Source organism: Narcine bancroftii, chromosome 4, assembly GCF_036971445.1.
Source record: "Narcine bancroftii isolate sNarBan1 chromosome 4, sNarBan1.hap1, whole genome shotgun sequence".
NCBI lineage: Eukaryota > Metazoa > Chordata > Chondrichthyes > Torpediniformes > Narcinidae > Narcine > Narcine bancroftii.
The window spans coordinates 191,868,719-191,886,556 of NC_091472.1; the positions used below are offsets into that span (position 1 = coordinate 191,868,719).

General features: G+C 38.0%; 1 protein-coding gene across 3 annotated transcripts in view; it reads right to left on the minus strand.

Annotated features, from left to right (window-relative positions):
* The window catches only part of tbc1d10ab (TBC1 domain family, member 10Ab), an 83,817-nt gene that overhangs the window by 45,077 nt on the left and 20,902 nt on the right, over positions 1 to 17,838 (minus strand). For all 3 annotated transcript variants that reach the window (XM_069933393.1, XM_069933392.1, XM_069933390.1), the window contains exon 2: positions 7,246 to 7,345. In XM_069933393.1, the coding sequence (XP_069789494.1) occupies positions 7,246 to 7,290 (45 nt within the window). In that variant the 5' untranslated portion in view covers positions 7,291 to 7,345. The remainder of the gene's footprint in view (positions 1 to 7,245; positions 7,346 to 17,838) is intronic.

Sequence of the window (17,838 nt, forward strand, 5' to 3'; positions counted from 1 at the left end):
ATTTACAGGTGGTCTTGGTGGGATAGTACATGAGGCCATGGCCAGACATGTGAGTATTGAAGTGGGTTGCAGAATTGAAATGGTCAGCCACTGGGAGATCCCAATCACTCTTGCTTCCAACTAGAAAGGGCACTCCATTACTTGGGACCTCTAACCAGATGGCATGATTGAACACAGACCGACAAATATGTTTGAGGATTAAGTAGTAACTCTTAGAATATAAATAGGGAGAGGTGTTTGCTTCCTCCAGTAACCCCTTCAAAAATCACAGATGTCCTGGTTTAAATGCAAATAGAGAAGCAGCACAGAATATTTGTGAAATATTACAAGAGACCTGTCTATGTAATTATATAAAAATTTAATAATCTTGTGAAATTTTACATTTAAAAATATGGAAATAGAGGCAAGGCTTAAATAAAGCCAAAAGCATGGAAAGGAATTCCATAGATACACAAAAAAAAGAAACAATTGTAATGGTTTTCAAAATAAGCTAATTATGATCAAATACCCATACATTCTGTAATTTTGCATTTTTCGTTGGATTTATAAACTGTTTACCAAGTATTGGCTTCAAGTATCACATTACACCCATATCTAGTTTCCAAGAAAGATTCATAAGCATGAGGCAGTCTGCCCATTTTTTTTTAATTAAAAAGGAAACTTTCCCAAGGGGAAACTCGCTCCAACCCAGACAAAAATCTCAATTATGAGATTTTGTTCATTCAATTCGTGGTACTCCAAAGGTCTGTGACAACAAGACCAGCTCCAAATTCTCTTCCAGTCATGGAAAGTTTCTTCACTGTTGTCATTTTAACAGCACTATGGAAATTAAGGGAAGGTTTAATCTTCATCACAAGGACTGTGCCAGCTCAAAGCAAAGGTTCATGATCACTTAATTGCTAGTCTTGCTAGTGAAAACTACATCCATGCTTGAATGAAAAACGTTACCTATATGAGCATTATTCTCATCTTTCTCTCATGGAAAAAAAGCAACAAGTGAAACAAGAAAATTAATTTATGGTTTAGAAATGTTTTTTGCCCCTGGAAACTTACAGCATCTGCAAATGCAGATCACCAAATGGATACAATAAAAAAGATAGTAAAATATCAAAAAGTTTATCTCAATTTTTATATTCAAATTGGAGACATGGCTCCATTAGTGCTTTTACCTATGCCCATAAATGAAATGTCTCAAACAAACAAACAAACACAAGGGTGGCTCTGTATTACTAAAAACAGTTGCATTATTCCAACTGTAGTTTTTTTTTCTTAAAGATGGTTCATGTAAAGATGTGATTTTATTATCAGCTTGACAAGTCACCTTTATTTATCGTTCATACCATGCTTGCACGGTAAAGACGAGAGTGTTTCTCCAGGACCATGGAGAATATTTACATAAATACAAGATAGAAGTTAAAAACATTAAATAGTAAGACCTATACTGTAAGAGTCCCCAGTAACAAGGTACTCTATGCACATACAGTACAACTCCGGTTATCCAAAATCAGATTCTCTGAAATCCTCAATTATCTGAAATTTTTAAAAAAATTTCAGATAAATGAGGATATCAGAAATCTTTATTCATCCAAATTTTTTTTGGAGCCAAACTGACTGGGACGTTGGGCTGCCAGTGGCAGAGCAAGGCCTCGGTGGGGAGATGTCAGTGATTGGCAGCAGCCAGCATTTTTTTAGTGAGAATTAAACATTATTTTAATGCTTAAAAAGCTATACCTTGTTGTTTGTTGTTTAAACACTGTTACAAATGATTTGCTGTTACTACTGGGCTGTTTTTTTTTAAATTACTAGTTCTTCTGAAATAGGCCTGGTCCTGAGCATTTCAGATAATTGGAGTTGTTCTGGGAATTCAGGAGTCTGATGGCCTGGGGAAGAAAATCTTGCCCAACCTGGATGTATGGGCCCTGCAGTACCTCCTACCAGATGGCAGAAGAGTGAACAGATTACTTGAAGGGTGCGTGGAGTCCTTCACAATGTTTATTGCCTTTTGCCTGCATAGAGTGTCGTAGATAGTAGGAAGAAAACCCCCAATGATCTTTTCCGCTGACTTCAACATCCTCTGCAGGGTATTGCGGTCCGTGGAGGTATGGCAGTGATCCAGTTGCATAGGATGCTCTCAATACATCCCCTGTAGAACGTAGTGAGGATGAAGTGCGGGAGATGACCTTTCTTCTGCCTTCACAGGAAGTAAAGGTGCTGCTGGACTTTCTCGGCTATGGAGCTGTTGTTAAGGGACCAGGTAAGTTTCTCCGTCGAGTGCACTCCAAGGAACTTGATACACTTGATGACCTCAATGGTGGAGCCATCAATGTTCAGTGGAGCAAGATTCCCCCGGACCCTCCTGAAGTTGACAACCATCTCTTTTGTTTTTTAAAATTCAGATACAAGTTGCTGTCCATGTATTAGTCCATTAGTGGCTGCACCTCATCTCTGTACCCTGACTTGTCATTCTTACTAAAGAGGCCCACCGTGGTCTTGTTGTCAGCGAACTTGACAATGTAATAACTTAATTTGAGTAAGTTCTTGGAATCTGATCTTGCACATTCCTTAAAAAAAAGTGTGGCAGGTACTTTGGATAATTTCCCAATACTAACCCACAGACCACGGCTACTCCCACACATCAACCCAGTTGATATTCATTAATGTAGTTGTGACCAATCAATGAACCCAACATTTTTTCCTTAGGAGCTAACTTCTCTCAAAATCCTGGAAAAGGTCAGTAACTAATGAACTAATATATTAGTTGTGGCAATCCAATAATTTAAAGAACATGAAGTGTGGAAAAATGCAAGTTTATGTTAACACCACTTGAAAAGAACCCAATGAATCTTAATTTGTCAGGGTTGGTTGAGGATGAGAGTGAAAGATGGAAAGGGAGCAGGAAAATGACGGCAAATGAAGATTATAAACAAGATCTTATTTAAATAAAAGCTCTAGAGGACAATCTTATCAAGATAGATTGTATTATCAAAGAACAGTATTGAATTCCTTTGGAGCTAAAAGGAAGAGAGTAAGCAAATTGGGCACTCAAATACAGAGTTATATTTTCTCAGTAAAGTTATGGAAATACTATGGCCAGCCAATCATTCTTTAAAGAAGATAAAATTGTAAAACAGAACAAAAATTTGTATGAAGCAGCTCATGTTAATGGTAATCATTGTATCCATGCCATGGCTTCAAGGAAACAAGGAACTGTGCAAGTGATAATAAATAGTCAAGTGATATTATTTTGAAAAGCTTGAACTACAAAAGACCTGCATCACATGACTCACTGATACCTAAATCTAATAGTGATTCATTGGCTTACTTAAAGCTGAACTTGACATTCACCAAATTGTTTGAGACGGAGAAGATTTCAAAATTTAATTTTCACAACAGAAAGAATGCTGCATTCTAAATCTTCTCACAGAATCAGAGCTCTTAGCACTTAGCGCTGCAGCAAGTGTTGGAATTCAAAAACAGAAAATGAAAAGGGACATATCAGGCTGCATCTGTGGAAAGAAAAACAATGTGTCAGGTCAAAAAGCCTTCATTAGCACTTTTGAAAGAGAGAAAACAAGATTGCTTTAAGTTGTAAAGGGGGTCAGGGGGATCAGACAGCATCAAGGGAATTGCTCTGCTAGAGTGAGGCCAGGGTTGCCTTGGAGCCAGGCTGTTGAAGTTAGCTGGTTGATGCATGAAAGACACACAGAGAGGGGTACAGAGAATAATAATAATGATTATGGTATGTTAAAAAGTTTCAAAATGCAGAGTTGGAGGAAAGTTACTAGAAGGCTATCCCATGCCAGCAGAGTTCAACGTTTCATATCAGTTGAGCCAAGATTCCTCAAGCCCAACATGATGCTGAAGCCTGTTATAAGACAGATAACCATTCACTGAAGGATTTTGAGTTTAGAATTCAGGAAGAACTTGCTGATTTTAGCATCTTAAGTAATTTTAATGTTCTAACAGGTTTCAATCATTTTCATTTAAAAATATATACAAGAATTTTATCTGAAGCCATTTAACAATTTTTAAATGCCTTGGAATATCAAAAATGTTTAAAACTATTGCAATGGTTTGTCAGCAATGTGCAATTATGTGAAGCCTTGCTGAACACCTCCTGGGAGAGAGGGGATCAGTTTCATCTGTCCTCCATATCTGGCTCAGGTGGTGAATGTGGCAGAAAGCAGGGAACAAGGACGAGGATGGGAATGGTGGCAAAAAGAAAGAGACAGTACTGGCAACTGAGGTCCAATGGATTTGGCACATATTGATCTTCCAATCATTATTTGCAAAGAATTTTTATTAAAGTTTTCTATGAGTATTCTTTCATGTATTTGGGCGCTTGATCAACTTGCTGGCATTAGAGTTAGAGATCAGAGATCAAATTGGTTCAATGTTTCATAAAAGCAAAGCATTAATAAAGTATGCTTTTAAAAAAAACCCACTAGTTCTTTGTTGGGTACTTTGATCAGTGAAAAGAATTGCTGCTTTGCTATTGACTGCTAAATCTAGGCTGCTGTCACTGGAATCAAATAATCCAAGTAATTGATTTTCCTTTTACATACTTGTTTACAGTTGAAGGGGGAAATATAAAAAAAATCAGAATTGCACTCATCCTACCATGTCTCCATTCTGCAAGTTAGCATAATATTACTGTCCATCTGAAGAAAAAACAATCTTAAGATGGACAAGTTTACAAAGTCACATTGTAAAGCCAATATTAAGTCCACTGAAAATGAATTACTCAGTACAATTCATTTATAAAATTGTTCAACTATCTTTAAAAACAGATTGCAGTGTACAACTGGGCATGGTTCTATTATTCAAGTCCTGCTTAGTAACCATGGCTACACATGACTAAATATTGATTGAAAAGTGATTTATTTTCACCAGATGTGCAACTTGGCCAGAGTTTGGCTAGACAACAGTTTGCTTCTTCTATCCCCTCAAAGTTTTGAGAGCTTGCTTAGTTTCCAGAAGCAGCACATTGTACTCCCAATACAAAAGAAAATAACAGTTCAAAATACAAGTCTGATCATCAGATAAGTTGCACTTCACTATTATGACCTCTTTACATTAGAAAATTGGTACAATGGACAATTGCAAAAATCACTACTCCATAAGTGAATCAAATACCTGAACCTCAGACAGTAAATAAAACAGAATTAATAGTGAGGAAATCATACTACAAACATGTGAGGAAACATTAAAAGTAATGATCAATTTGTAGCTGCTATAGGGGAAATCAGAAGAAATATGTCTGAAGCCAGATTTCCTACAAAGGGTTATCCACCATTCCATCAGAAAAGGAGCCAGGCTTGTGATGTTTTGGCACATACCATGCACCAACAATAGGGTTCACCATTCCTAAACTTAATGCACAAAGGCAAAGAGGAAACAATTACAATGCCCACCCCTAATTTACATTAAATACACTAATTCTAGTTATTTCATCATGTAAAATGGAAAAGAATGGCTATTCTTCCATGTCACTCCCCATCACCAAGCTGAATAGCCCAGCAACTCTAGGGTCTGTAGGTATTGATGCATGTTTGACTATGTTTCTGAGAGTTCAGTAAGCTAAAAAAATGTTAACATTTGATAGGAAAACCAAGTTTTTCCTCATTTAAAATTAAACTTTTCACAGGTGACCAAAACATCTCCCATTTACAATCCAGAATCAAGCTTGTTACTTGTGTTATGACCCCAAAGGACCCTAAAACCTAGCAGCAATAGACATTCACCAAGACAAGTGGCTTTCAAAACAAAAGTTATTTTTAATCAACTTCAAACATGAAAATAGAATCAAACTTTTAACTTAACTCTAATACTATACTCTATACTAACCCAAATTACCCACTTCTAATTCTAAGCGCACGTATATGTAATGTGTGTGTAAATTCAATAAAAGTTCTTTAATTCACAATTCAATCTCACTTCTCCTTCTTCCAAGTTCTCTGGTTGCAGGCAATCACCATACTGTGCACAGAACGTATAAAGTTCACCAGGCTTGGTGCTTGAAAGGTAAATGTTTATCGCTCAGGAAGGTTCTTGTAGGGTTTGCATAGAGATATATATTTGTTGCTCCAGAATTTCCACAACTGAGGTACCACCATTTGTCACCTCAGGGTCTCGCTGATGAAACTTGCCCCATCAGGGTCTTCCAGATGGTAACCTCTTTCTTCAAGCTACCACAGAGTTCCATTCCTTCCTCTATTTCAAGAGAAACATCAGACAGATAGCACTTCCAGCCATCTCTCCTCTGGAATTTGCTTTCATCAGTTTCAAACATTTCTCCCTGGATTGCACCTTTCAGTTACTTGTCAGTGTCCCACACACTGACTGAGCTGTTGACTCAACTCTCTCTTCCACCTGCAACTCCAAAGAGAGCATGTAACCCATGTCTTGCAAAACCCCCATCTTCTCCAGCAAATAACAGGAGTTCTTTCTTCTACTCCATCTGTTGTTATCTTAGGTAAACAATCCAGAATTGACCTTTCTGTGAGCACTTTGCAGAAAGGGTACTGATAGACAGCATAACTCCAGCAAGACAATGGTCAAGCATTTTATGATGTCAATTCAATTAACACCTACTTGTGAAAGGTGCTTACATTCTCCAGAGATCTTGTAATGTGAATTCTTCAGTCTTTCAAATAAGATCTGTATTAAAATGTGTGTATGTATGTGACCTACTCTAAATCTTATAAATTCTCCCAATATTAATATTGTTACGCTTGTAATCATATATGCAACACCTCAGATGTGATAATATTCTCAGGCAATCAGATTACTTTTAAAATCAAATCTTAAAATTATTTGTGTCTTTGAAGATTCTTAAATGCCCATCACACAGAGAAAGTGAACCCCTAGTAGTATCATGATGACAAAAGATAGAAAGGATTGTTTTTATTTCCTGTTTTCTTTGATTAAAAATGGTATAAATTTATGGAATTCTCCAAGCAGACATGATTGGCATACATCAAAAGTGGGGAAGCAAATTTTATTTTTAATCCATGTAGCAGAGTTTGAGTTTAACACATACACTGTAACAAATTAGCAGCAACTGAATCAAGACTTGATTAAAAGGCCCAAGTTTATTACATCTATCCTTTGACTGGAAAGGAAACGTTACTGATGTTTAAGAAAAATGTACAAGTATAATACAGCAAATCTAACACCACAAAATTTATTATCCTGCTTTTTCAGTCAGCAACTGGATAGTATTAACCACAATACCCATCTTACCTTCTTGTGCTTTTTGGCCATCCACTTATCCCAGTTGTTTAACATGTCCAGCCATTTAGATTCCCGTTGTCGAAGTACCTCAGGTGGTATTTCAGGTTGCCTGGAAATGATTTACATATTACTCTTAAGACTGGAAGTTCACATAAAATTAAGAGTACTAGATAAACAGATTCATTTTTTGAAGATTGAGACCAGATGAGAAGAAATCATCTAAAATGGAAAAAAACCACGAGACTTGATAAATGCAAAATTTAATGTGTTGATACAAAAGCCCAAAATATTATTGACTTAAGCACTGAAGGATAGAAAGAGTACACTACAATTATAATTTAAAATATAAATTTTGAAAGCATGTTAAAATATTAAACACTTATTATGTAGGCAAACACAAGTTATTATAAACAGCAAGATCTATGAATGACCAAATTTGGATGCATTGCTGGAAAACACAGGAATAATAGTTTGGATTTGGAGAGTTCCACAGATGTTAATGGTTTCTGAAACAGGAGATAAAGCCTATTTTCGCACAATCCCTGCAACAACTTTAACATTCATTAATATCTAAATCTAGTCCTCCTTCAATATAGAAATACTTAAAATGACTGAAGGAAAATATTGCACAAGAAGCACTATTTAAAATGATCTCTAATCCACTTGCCAATACAAATCAGCTCCAGCAGCTGAGGCATTTATTGATAACCTACACCTTGCAAGCAGTTCAATTCTACCACACCTATAGAGACATCCCATCTCTTAGGTTCAGTGAAACATCACTGACTATTATAAAATAATAAGTGCATCTACCCACTCATAAAACTAAGCTTTTTAATCTTAATACACTTCTCAACAAAGCAACACATCCATGCCCTCTTTCAAATGCTTCCCAATTATTTGAAAAGAATGGGTCACGCTGGCCTATTAATGCAACAATTTTGCATTCATCCATTATTCTTACGATTTTGTACCAAGTCAGTGGAAATGATCCTGTACATTGCTGAAGCAATTTAGGATAATTTCTTGTGCAACAATTTACATGACACTTTTAGTTTAAAAATCTGAAGACTTTCTGTATTTTTTTTGAAGTTTAAAAGATCACAATCCATCACAAGTATAAATCCATTACTTCTGTAATGTATCACCACTTACCCCATGTTTGATTTAATATTTTTCACATGAAATAGTCAAAACTAAATGCAGTAGCTTTAATTGTGACCTAGCTAATGTCTGGAACAAATTCAACCTGTGGTTTTACCTCCAATTATATCTCTTCCAGATGAGAGGATTCCAAGTTGACAGAAAAGAAGCCTATGATATCCATCTCCAGTATCTCAACATCTGATTGCATAATTGGAGAAAAATGACTTTAATACTGGATTCCACCCCACCAAAAAAAAACAGCACCATTTACTTCCTGTTGGACCAATTTTTAAGTTCATTACTTTCTATCAATATCAGAAAATTAACTTTTTCACTATTTTCTACAAAAGACGCTTAAAAAATGCTGTAAGCCATTAACTAGGAATGCAAGTTTTTAGAACAGTGTGGATGTTGGTGGAAATGGAAAGAGCAGATTTAAATAATTGTTCTGCTTCAATGATCATAAATGCAATTAGTACTGCCCATCTTACAAAATGCTTTCAAACGGTCAGTCCAAGTGATCTAGAAAATAGTCAGAACTCCAAAGATTACAATGACTTTTAGCTCTCAATGTCCTAATTTCACATTAATTATGTTTCTTATTGCATTTTGGCCTCTGACATTTCAGAGTTTGACCTTGGACCTTGGTATCCTCTTCTTCAATAAAGTGTACATAGCTGAGATAAATTTCTTTCGATATCACGTTTGACACCAGATTGAACAAATAATTCATCTGAGCCATAAAGTGAGAAAATATATGTGCTGAGGTTCATCCAATGCTGCTCCTGCATTAGTTATGACTTTTAATGATCATTCCTAATAGCATCACTTCTCACCTCCTTTGATGGGCTTTGTTCTTGCTTTTTCTTTGTCACATAATACACTAAAAATCTAACGTATATGACATACTTTAATTTTTGCCTGCTGTAAGCCAAACAAAGTCACCATGAACAGTGCACAGCGCCTCTAACCAAAGGAGAAAGCAGCAAAAGAAAGTCCCTTCAGAAACAGTGTATGTGGATTTGCCTCCAGTGCTCCCACAGCCTCTGCAGCCACCTGGACTCCTGTTCAAACCATCGGCAACCTAAAGCACCAGGTCCAAACCTATGAAATGATCAGGAAGCCTTCACAGGTCCTTCGTGCCCTCAGCACCTCTCAAATCCCACTTACAGTACCTGGTTCACAAGAGCCAGTATCCAGCAGCCCACCACCTGTGTGGGTCCCTCAGCTGCAGAGCCCCATAGGCTCTCATCTTAGCCGTCTTAGTGTGGCATCTTGGCTGAAGGCCTTTTGAAAATCCAAATCCAAATACACAACATCCACTGCATTTCCCATCTATCCTACTTGTGACCTCTTCAAAAAATTGCAACAGATTTGTTTGGCATGATTTTCCTTAAGGAAACCATGATGACTTGGGCCTACCTGATCATGCACCTCCAGGTATTCCATAATCTCATCCTTGACAATCGACTCCAACAGTTTCCCAATTTCTGATGTCAGGCTAACAGGTCTAGAATTTCCTTTCTGCTGCCTCGCTCCCTTAAACAGCAGAGTGACGTTCATGATCCTCCAGCTGGAAGATTATTATCAATGCCTCCACGATCTCTGCAGCTACCACCCTTAGAACCCAAAGGTGCATTCTATCTGGTCCAGGAGACTTATCTATCCGTAGACCATTTAGCTTCCCAAATACCTTCTTTCTCATGATCTTGACCATACTCACTTTGCTTCCAAGAGAGCCATCAGAGGTGTGCTAAACTTTTAGAAGTAGTTATGCAATATAAAAAAAACACACAATTGTCACATTTTAATATTAAAAAGCTGATTTACCAACGTAGTTAAAGTACGATTTTAAAGTATGTAACAAAGGGGAATATTACAGCTTCTAAAGTTTCCTACTGAATCATGAATAACTTTCACTTTCTTTATACAAAAGAATTGTATTCAAAGAACAGTGATTTGCATAAAATTTTAATCACATTTAACGGATGGCTGAAACGAAGGATGTGCTAGTTAAACAGGATGCCATGGCAATTGTTGGCCGACAGAGAAAATACTAGCCATTTCCTTTGCAGCATTAGAAACACCATTCAACCACAAGATGACTTTGAACAGAGTGCAAATGAAAGCCCATTACTATTTTACTGAGAAGCATTAATGTTCTAGTTAAATGGTTATAGTTGGACCCTAACAGTAACCCCACCCAACTTTGCAGGAAAATTAAACTGTTCTCAGTACAACAAAACTGCAGTGACTTAAATTAATGCAGTGCCTTCATTCTGGTAAATCTGGCACTGGATAAATTGATCTTCTGTGGCATCCCAGAAAATTAATTAACTGATGAGCACAGCTGCTTATTGATAAGATATACAATAAATTTCTCATTATCCACCACTCAACCAGAAACTCAAACAACTGACAAATATGTTGAGAAAACAAATAAGATTTTAAATAAAAGTTTAAAACTGTAAAAGTTCTCTGAAGCAAGACAATTCCTTGGTGAAGATGGGTACAAACATTCAGCCATGGAGCACCATGATGGTGCCCTGTCCCCAGCTGCTGTTTGAATAAAGTTTCAATAAAGTTGTGCCCAGGATGACGTTCACCACTGGGGCGACTATCCCAAAGTTTCTCCCTATTCCTGCCTGCTATGTTTTTATTTGTATTAGTATATTATTAAGGTTTCATCTATGAACTTGGGGGAGGGAAGGGATTAATTATGACAGTGGCACCATTGGCATAGTGGAAGGGGTTAATCATGAGTGGCGCCGTTGGTGTACTGGTTAGCACAACACTTTTACAGAGCCAGCGAGCGGGATTTGAATTTAAAGGAAGGTACACCGAGGGTCTGACCAGGACACTCGCACGGAGGGAAGTTGGGTTGTCAGCGCAAGGAGAGTTAGCATAGCGGCTAGCACAACGCTGTTACAGCGCCAGCAACCAGAGTTCAAACTGCAATTTTATAAGTTACAGGAATTAGATGATTAAAGTGAACTTTACATAATTAAAGACTACAATACTGATTTTTTTTCCCCAAACTACTTTAAAATTTTGCACTGCCTTTTCTCTTAAATGGTGTATTCTTAATGCAGGTGTATTAGTTAGGCATTGGTAGTGAGCCTCAGTCAACTAAAATTCACATATCCGACCCTTGATCCACGTAGGTGCCAGAAAATGGGGATTTTACTGTAAACAGGGATATTCATCACTCAGGTTAAAATCTGAATTTGCAGAAATACGATTTGCAGAATTAGCCTAGTCATTAAACTGCAGCAACTTTATTAGTGAGCTAATGTGCTCACAAAATGCTGATGTGTCTTTGCTATCTAAACTATACTGTTTGACCTCCTGAGTTACTCCAGCATTGTTTTTATTTTAGTCCTTTGCTTATTGAGAACCAGAATGGCTCAACCTTGTCACAAGTTTATTGATTTAGACAAGCAGCTGCTGTCCTTGTAGCAAGATCACTATAATCTCATTAGGTAAACATAAGCAACATACACATTATACAGAGTTTTACTTTCAGGAATAAAGATACCATTGCAATCAGTGATGCAGTGTCTGGAACATGGTAGTAATCCCTGTCCTTTCTGGAAGAAAATTTTAGTAACATCTGAGAATGGACACTGTTGCAAAGCAGCATTTTACGAGTTTGAAAGGTAACTGAGTCAAATGGTGAGGTTGAAGGTGAAATAAAATGGCCAGGAGATGGAGACAATATGTCCAGTTCACACAAATGTAGAATACAACTTATTTGCAGCTGGATACCAGAACCAAAAGCATTCAACAATTATTTTTGCATCTTGCTATAAATTCATTGATGAAGTTCAAGATTCTCATACTTATTTACTCATACTCATTTCTTACCTATACTCATAGGTAAGAAATCATGTTTGGCCTGCAGATGTAAATGCTAGTGATCCAGGAAAGGATAGAGAGGATAAATAAATGAAATCAAGTTTCCAAAAATGTGCAAATATTTAATTTTTAGCTTTGATTAAAGTTAGCAGTTTTCTCTACCCAACAGGCTTCCTTTCTTGATTTAACTTTCCAAGGGAATAGAAATTATGCATAGAATCTTTGGCTTGGCTTCGCAGACGAAGATTTATGGAGGGGGGTAAATGTCCACGTCAGCTGCAGGCTCGTTTGTGGCTGACAAGTCCGATGCGGGACAGGCAGACACGGTTGCAACGGTTGCAGGGAAAAATTGGTTGGTTGGGGTTGGGTGTTGGATTTTTCCTCCTTTGCCTTTTGTCAGTGAGGTGGGCTCTGTGGTCTTCTTCAAAGGAGGTTGCTGCCCGCCGAACTGTGAGGCGCCAAGATGCACGGTTTGAGGCGATATCAGCCCACTGGCGGTGGTCAATGTGGCAGGCACCAAGAGATTTTTTTTAAGCAGTCCTTGTACCTCTTCTTTGGTGCACCTCTGTCACGGTGGCCAGTGGAGAGCTCGCCATATAACACAATCTTGCGAAGGCGATGGTCCTCCATTCTGGAGACGTGACCCACCCAGCGCAGCTGGATCTTCAGCAGCGTGGAATCGATGCTGTCGGCCTCTGCCATCTCAAGTACTTCAATGTTAGGGATGAATGTTGAGGATGGAGCGGAGACAACGCTGGTGGAAGCGTTCTAGGAGCCGTAGGTGATGCCGGTAGAGGACCCATGATTCGGAGCTGAACAGGAGTGTGGGTATGACAACGGCTCTGTATACGCTCATCTTTGTGAGGTTTTTCAGTTGGTTGTTTTTCCAGACTCTTTTGTGTAGTCTTCCAAAGGCGCTATTTGCCTTGGCTAGTCTGTTGTCTATCTTGTTGTCGATCCTTGCATTTGATGAAATGGTGCAGCCGAGATAGGTAAACTGGTTGACCGTTTTGAGTTTTGTGTGCCTGATGGAGATGTGGGGGGGCTGGTAGTCATGGTGGGGAGCTGGCTGATGGAGGACCTCAGTTTTCTTCAGGCTGACTTCCAGGCCAAACATTTTGGCAGTTTCTGGAAAACAGGACGTCAAGCGCTGAAGAGCTGGCTCTGAATGGGCAACTAAAGCGGCATCATCTGCAAAGAGTAGTTCACGGACAAGTTGCTCTTGTGTCTTGGTGTGAGCTTGCAGGCGCCTCAGATTGAAGAGACTGCCATCCATGCGGTACCGGATGTAAACAGCGTCTTCATTGAATGTTATCATTAATGAAGCCTACAGTTGCTGCAATGATTTTTCAGAAAGTATCTACCCAAATATGTTCCCATTTACCTCTCGCAAACATAGAAAATGTTTTATTTAGCTTCCTTCCAGCTATGTCATTTATCCTAACTTGATTACGAAAAATCTTTGAAATAATAATCATATAACTGGATCATTGTGATAACCCATGTGGTTCACTAATGTTCTTCAGTGAAGGAAATCGGCTAGCCTTAGGCTATTTGTTACTATACTGTTATGGGCCCAGAGGACCCCAAAACCAGGCAGCAATAGAAATTCACCAAGACAAATGGTTACTTAAACAAAAGTTGCTTTTAATCATCTTTTAAGCATTAAAACAGGATCAAACTCTAAATTATTACTATTAACAACCCCCTTCTAATTCTAAGCATGCGTGTGCAAGTTCAGAAAAGTTATTTGATTCACAGTCCAATCTCACTTCTCACTCCTCCAAGTTCACCAGTATCAGGCAATTCTTATACTGGCACAGAATTTTAAATTTATGAATCTTCACCAGGCTTTATTGCTTGAAAGGTAAATAGTTACCGTTCAGGAAGGTTCTTGTCAGTTTTCAGAGATTTGTTGCTTGTTGGACACAAACTGATTCCTTCTGATCAGCCACTTCAGTGTCTTGCTAAAGAAACTTGCCCCATCAGGGTTTTCAAGATGATAATCTTTTTCTTTTAGGTCACCAAAGAGTTCCTTTTCTATTTCCTTTATCTCAGGTGAAACATTATACAGCCAGCCATCTCTTCTGCCGCTGAACTGCAGAACTGAATTCTCTCTCTCTCTCTCTCTCTCTCTCTCTCTCTCTCTCTCTCTCTCAGAACAGCAAACTGCATTCAGACCGACTGCAGCACTGGACTCTTCTGAGTCTATTCACTTGTTGCTTTCCAAATCAATACTCCATTACTCCACACCTACTTGTGAAGTCTCTACTGGCATTCTTCAAAGTTTTTGCAAAGGCAATCGGAGTCTGGACTGTATGGCTTGAGCAGTGTTCTGGCATTTTAAATGAGATCTGTGTTGTGAAGTGTTTGTGACCTATACTAAAACATATCTATCTATATATAACATAAAAATAACAATCTGTCACAATACTCTCAAACTCACCAACAGGTCTGACTTTTAACTGCTTCTTCATTTCAGGGCAATGATAGGGAAAGATAACAAATGTAAGCATTTCCAGTGGTATCCACATTAATGAATCAAGAAAAAAAAAAGCTGAAATGTGCCAATTTACCAGGTTGTCTATTAGTATATAATAATTTTAAGTGCGTTAATAAAAATTTTTATTGGACAATACATTCAAGTTTGGTGTTGAAAATTAAACTCATGTGGAGTCCTTGATTTACATTCAACTTTCTTGCTCTCGTAATCTTACATTTTCATCCTCCCTGACATGTTTAATCAAGTTTTAAAAATGTTGCAATTCCTGATGGTGCAAACTCCTAACAAATCTCAAGAAAAAGTTCATCAGATTCCAGATCTTTTAACAATAATTATGAACGACTGTCCATTTCTGAGATCACCCTATCAAAACTTATTTGTACTCTTTCCAGGGGCTTAACCTTCATGTAGGATGGTGTCCCAAAATCCTTCAACAGAGAGCTGTACAGAGATTTGCAAAAAACACTCCAACCCATCAAACCTGCTATGCCAATGATCTGATGGAAGACTCATCACCTACCTGCCTTTTCCCCATATCCCTTAAATCTCCTATCATGTAGAAATCTATGCAACCTTGTGTAATGTATATATAGATTTGGGAGATAATTGGTAAAATTAGAGTAGGTTACATACAAACACACATTTTAAAACAGATTTTATTTGAAATATTGAATAATTAATATTCAGTGGACTTTTCAGAAACTATGGAGAATGCTATGCACATTTCACAAGTAGCTGCTAATTGAAATGATGTCAACAAATGAATCAACTGGAGACAGGTCCTCTGTGTTGAACATTTTTACAAGGCTTCTGACCTTTCTGCAAAGTGCATAGAAAGGTCACTCCTGAGGTTTGTTTATCCAAGACAACAGATGGGAGCAAAAGACTAACTTCTATTGTTTGCTGGAAAAGGTGGGGGTTTTGTGGCAAGTGAGAGAGTCACATGGGCTTTCTAGCAATTGGAAGATGGAGAGGGAGAGACTGAACAGTCACAGCTGAAGCAAGCAGGAAGCTTGTTGGAATTGAAACAGAAAGCTCCAGAGCAGCAGATGGCTGGAAGTGCTATCCGTCTGATGTTTCTCTTGGAATAAAAGGAACAGAAAGGATCTCTGTGATAGCCTGAAAGAAAGAGATTATCATCTGGAGAGCCCTGATGGGGCAAGTTTCATGAGTAAGACATTGAGGTGACTAATGGTGGTACCACAGTTGTGGAAATCCTGGAACAACAAATCTCTCTCTGCAAACCTCCAAAGAACCTTCCTGAGTGGTAACCATTTACCTTTTGAGCACCAAAGCCTGGTGAACTTTATACATGTTAAATTCTGTGCACAGTATAAGAATTACCTGTATCCAGTGAACTTGGAAGAATGAGAAGTGAGATTGAACTGCGAACCAAATAAACTTTTCTTAAATATACATACACATAACATACATGTGCACTTAGAATTAGAAGGGGGTTAAGGTTAGTTATAGTGATAAGTTAAAGTTTGATTCTGTTTTCATGTTTAAAGATAATTAAAAACAACTTTTGTTTAAGTAACCATTTGTCGAGGTGAATATCTATTGCTGCTGGGTTTTGGGGTCCTTTGGGCTCGTAACACTGGTCTTAAATTGCCTTCACTGCTTCAATGGGCAGCGAGTTCCAGATTCACTACCCTCTAGGAAAAGCAGTTCCTCCTCATCTATGTCCTAAATTTACTACCCTGAATCTTGAGGCTATGTCCCCTAGTTCTTTTACCAATGTAAACAACTTGCCTACCTCTAACTTATCTACAGTTTCCATAACTTTACAAGATCACTTCCCATTCTTCTAAATTCTAGCAAGTACAGTCCCAGACAACTCAATCTCTCCTCATAAGCCAACCTCCCTCATCCCTGGAATCAACATGGTGAACCTCCTCTGCACCACCTCCAAAGCCAGTACATACTTCCTCAAGTAAGGAGATGCAGTATCACCAGCAACTTGTACAGAACTCTTCGAATCCTCTGCACAATTTGTTTTTCCATTCAACTTAGTGTCATCAGCAAATTTAGATACACTACACTCTATCCCCTTCAAGCATAATATTCTAGTCTCCCATTCAGCACTCTCATTTCAAATATCTTTAATAATTGTTTGTCACAAAAGTTAAGGATGTAAATGTGTATTCTAACATTCCTGTGAACCCAAATCCCCCTTAAAACATTGTTTAACTATGTTGTCAGCGCTTCAGAATTTAGCAAATACAATGCAGATTGTCCACTCATCTCACTAGTATCATTACCATTATATTAACTGTTTACAGATTAGATCTAGTCAATGAATTGCAGCATTATTTTAATTTGAGTCACAGCTTTGTCTCAAAGAAAAACAACGACACAAATAGTGAATGGACACTAGTTAAATGTCAAGTTTAACTTCCCAGGTTACAACATGAAACAAATATAGAGCTAAAATAGTCAATCTCATGAACTCATGGCCATTATCTAGGCTTCCTGCTCTATCCACTGGACAGGTAACTCAACCTCTGAAGGCAGCTCCCATCATCGGGGAAGCCATAAGCAGGCTCAAAACCTCTGATGAAAATAGTAGCTCCACTCCAAAGGTACTTGGACAGACTATATCCAGTATTGTTAGCTGACAATGTCACTCAGAAATAAATTAAAGCCATAGTGTTTTTATTATGTTCCTGCAAATTGCTCCTCCTCCCTTGGAAGCATTCCTTACTGCTGGAATGAATGGCAGATTTCCAGCAGAGATAGCAGCAACTGCAAAGTGTTGCAACTTCACAAATGAACCCAAGGGGTGAGCAATAGGATAGGGGAGTTAGAAAGGACAGCAGCAAGGACTCTTCACATCTTAAACATCCCCGTTTATCAACAGGTTCTCCAGTTGTGGCCCACTGACTACATATGAAACAACTAAATTTTTTGATTTATTCTCAATTCTACCATTTTGACATCTCCGATTAACCTCAAGCACTTCTGACTCACTGAGTGATATTAAAAAAATAGTTGCACATCGTTCAGAAATGCTAACCTTGTACTTCAAAATATGGGCACTTTTTTAATTAAATGTCATTTCACATCTACAGGGCCACACCTCATCATTAAGA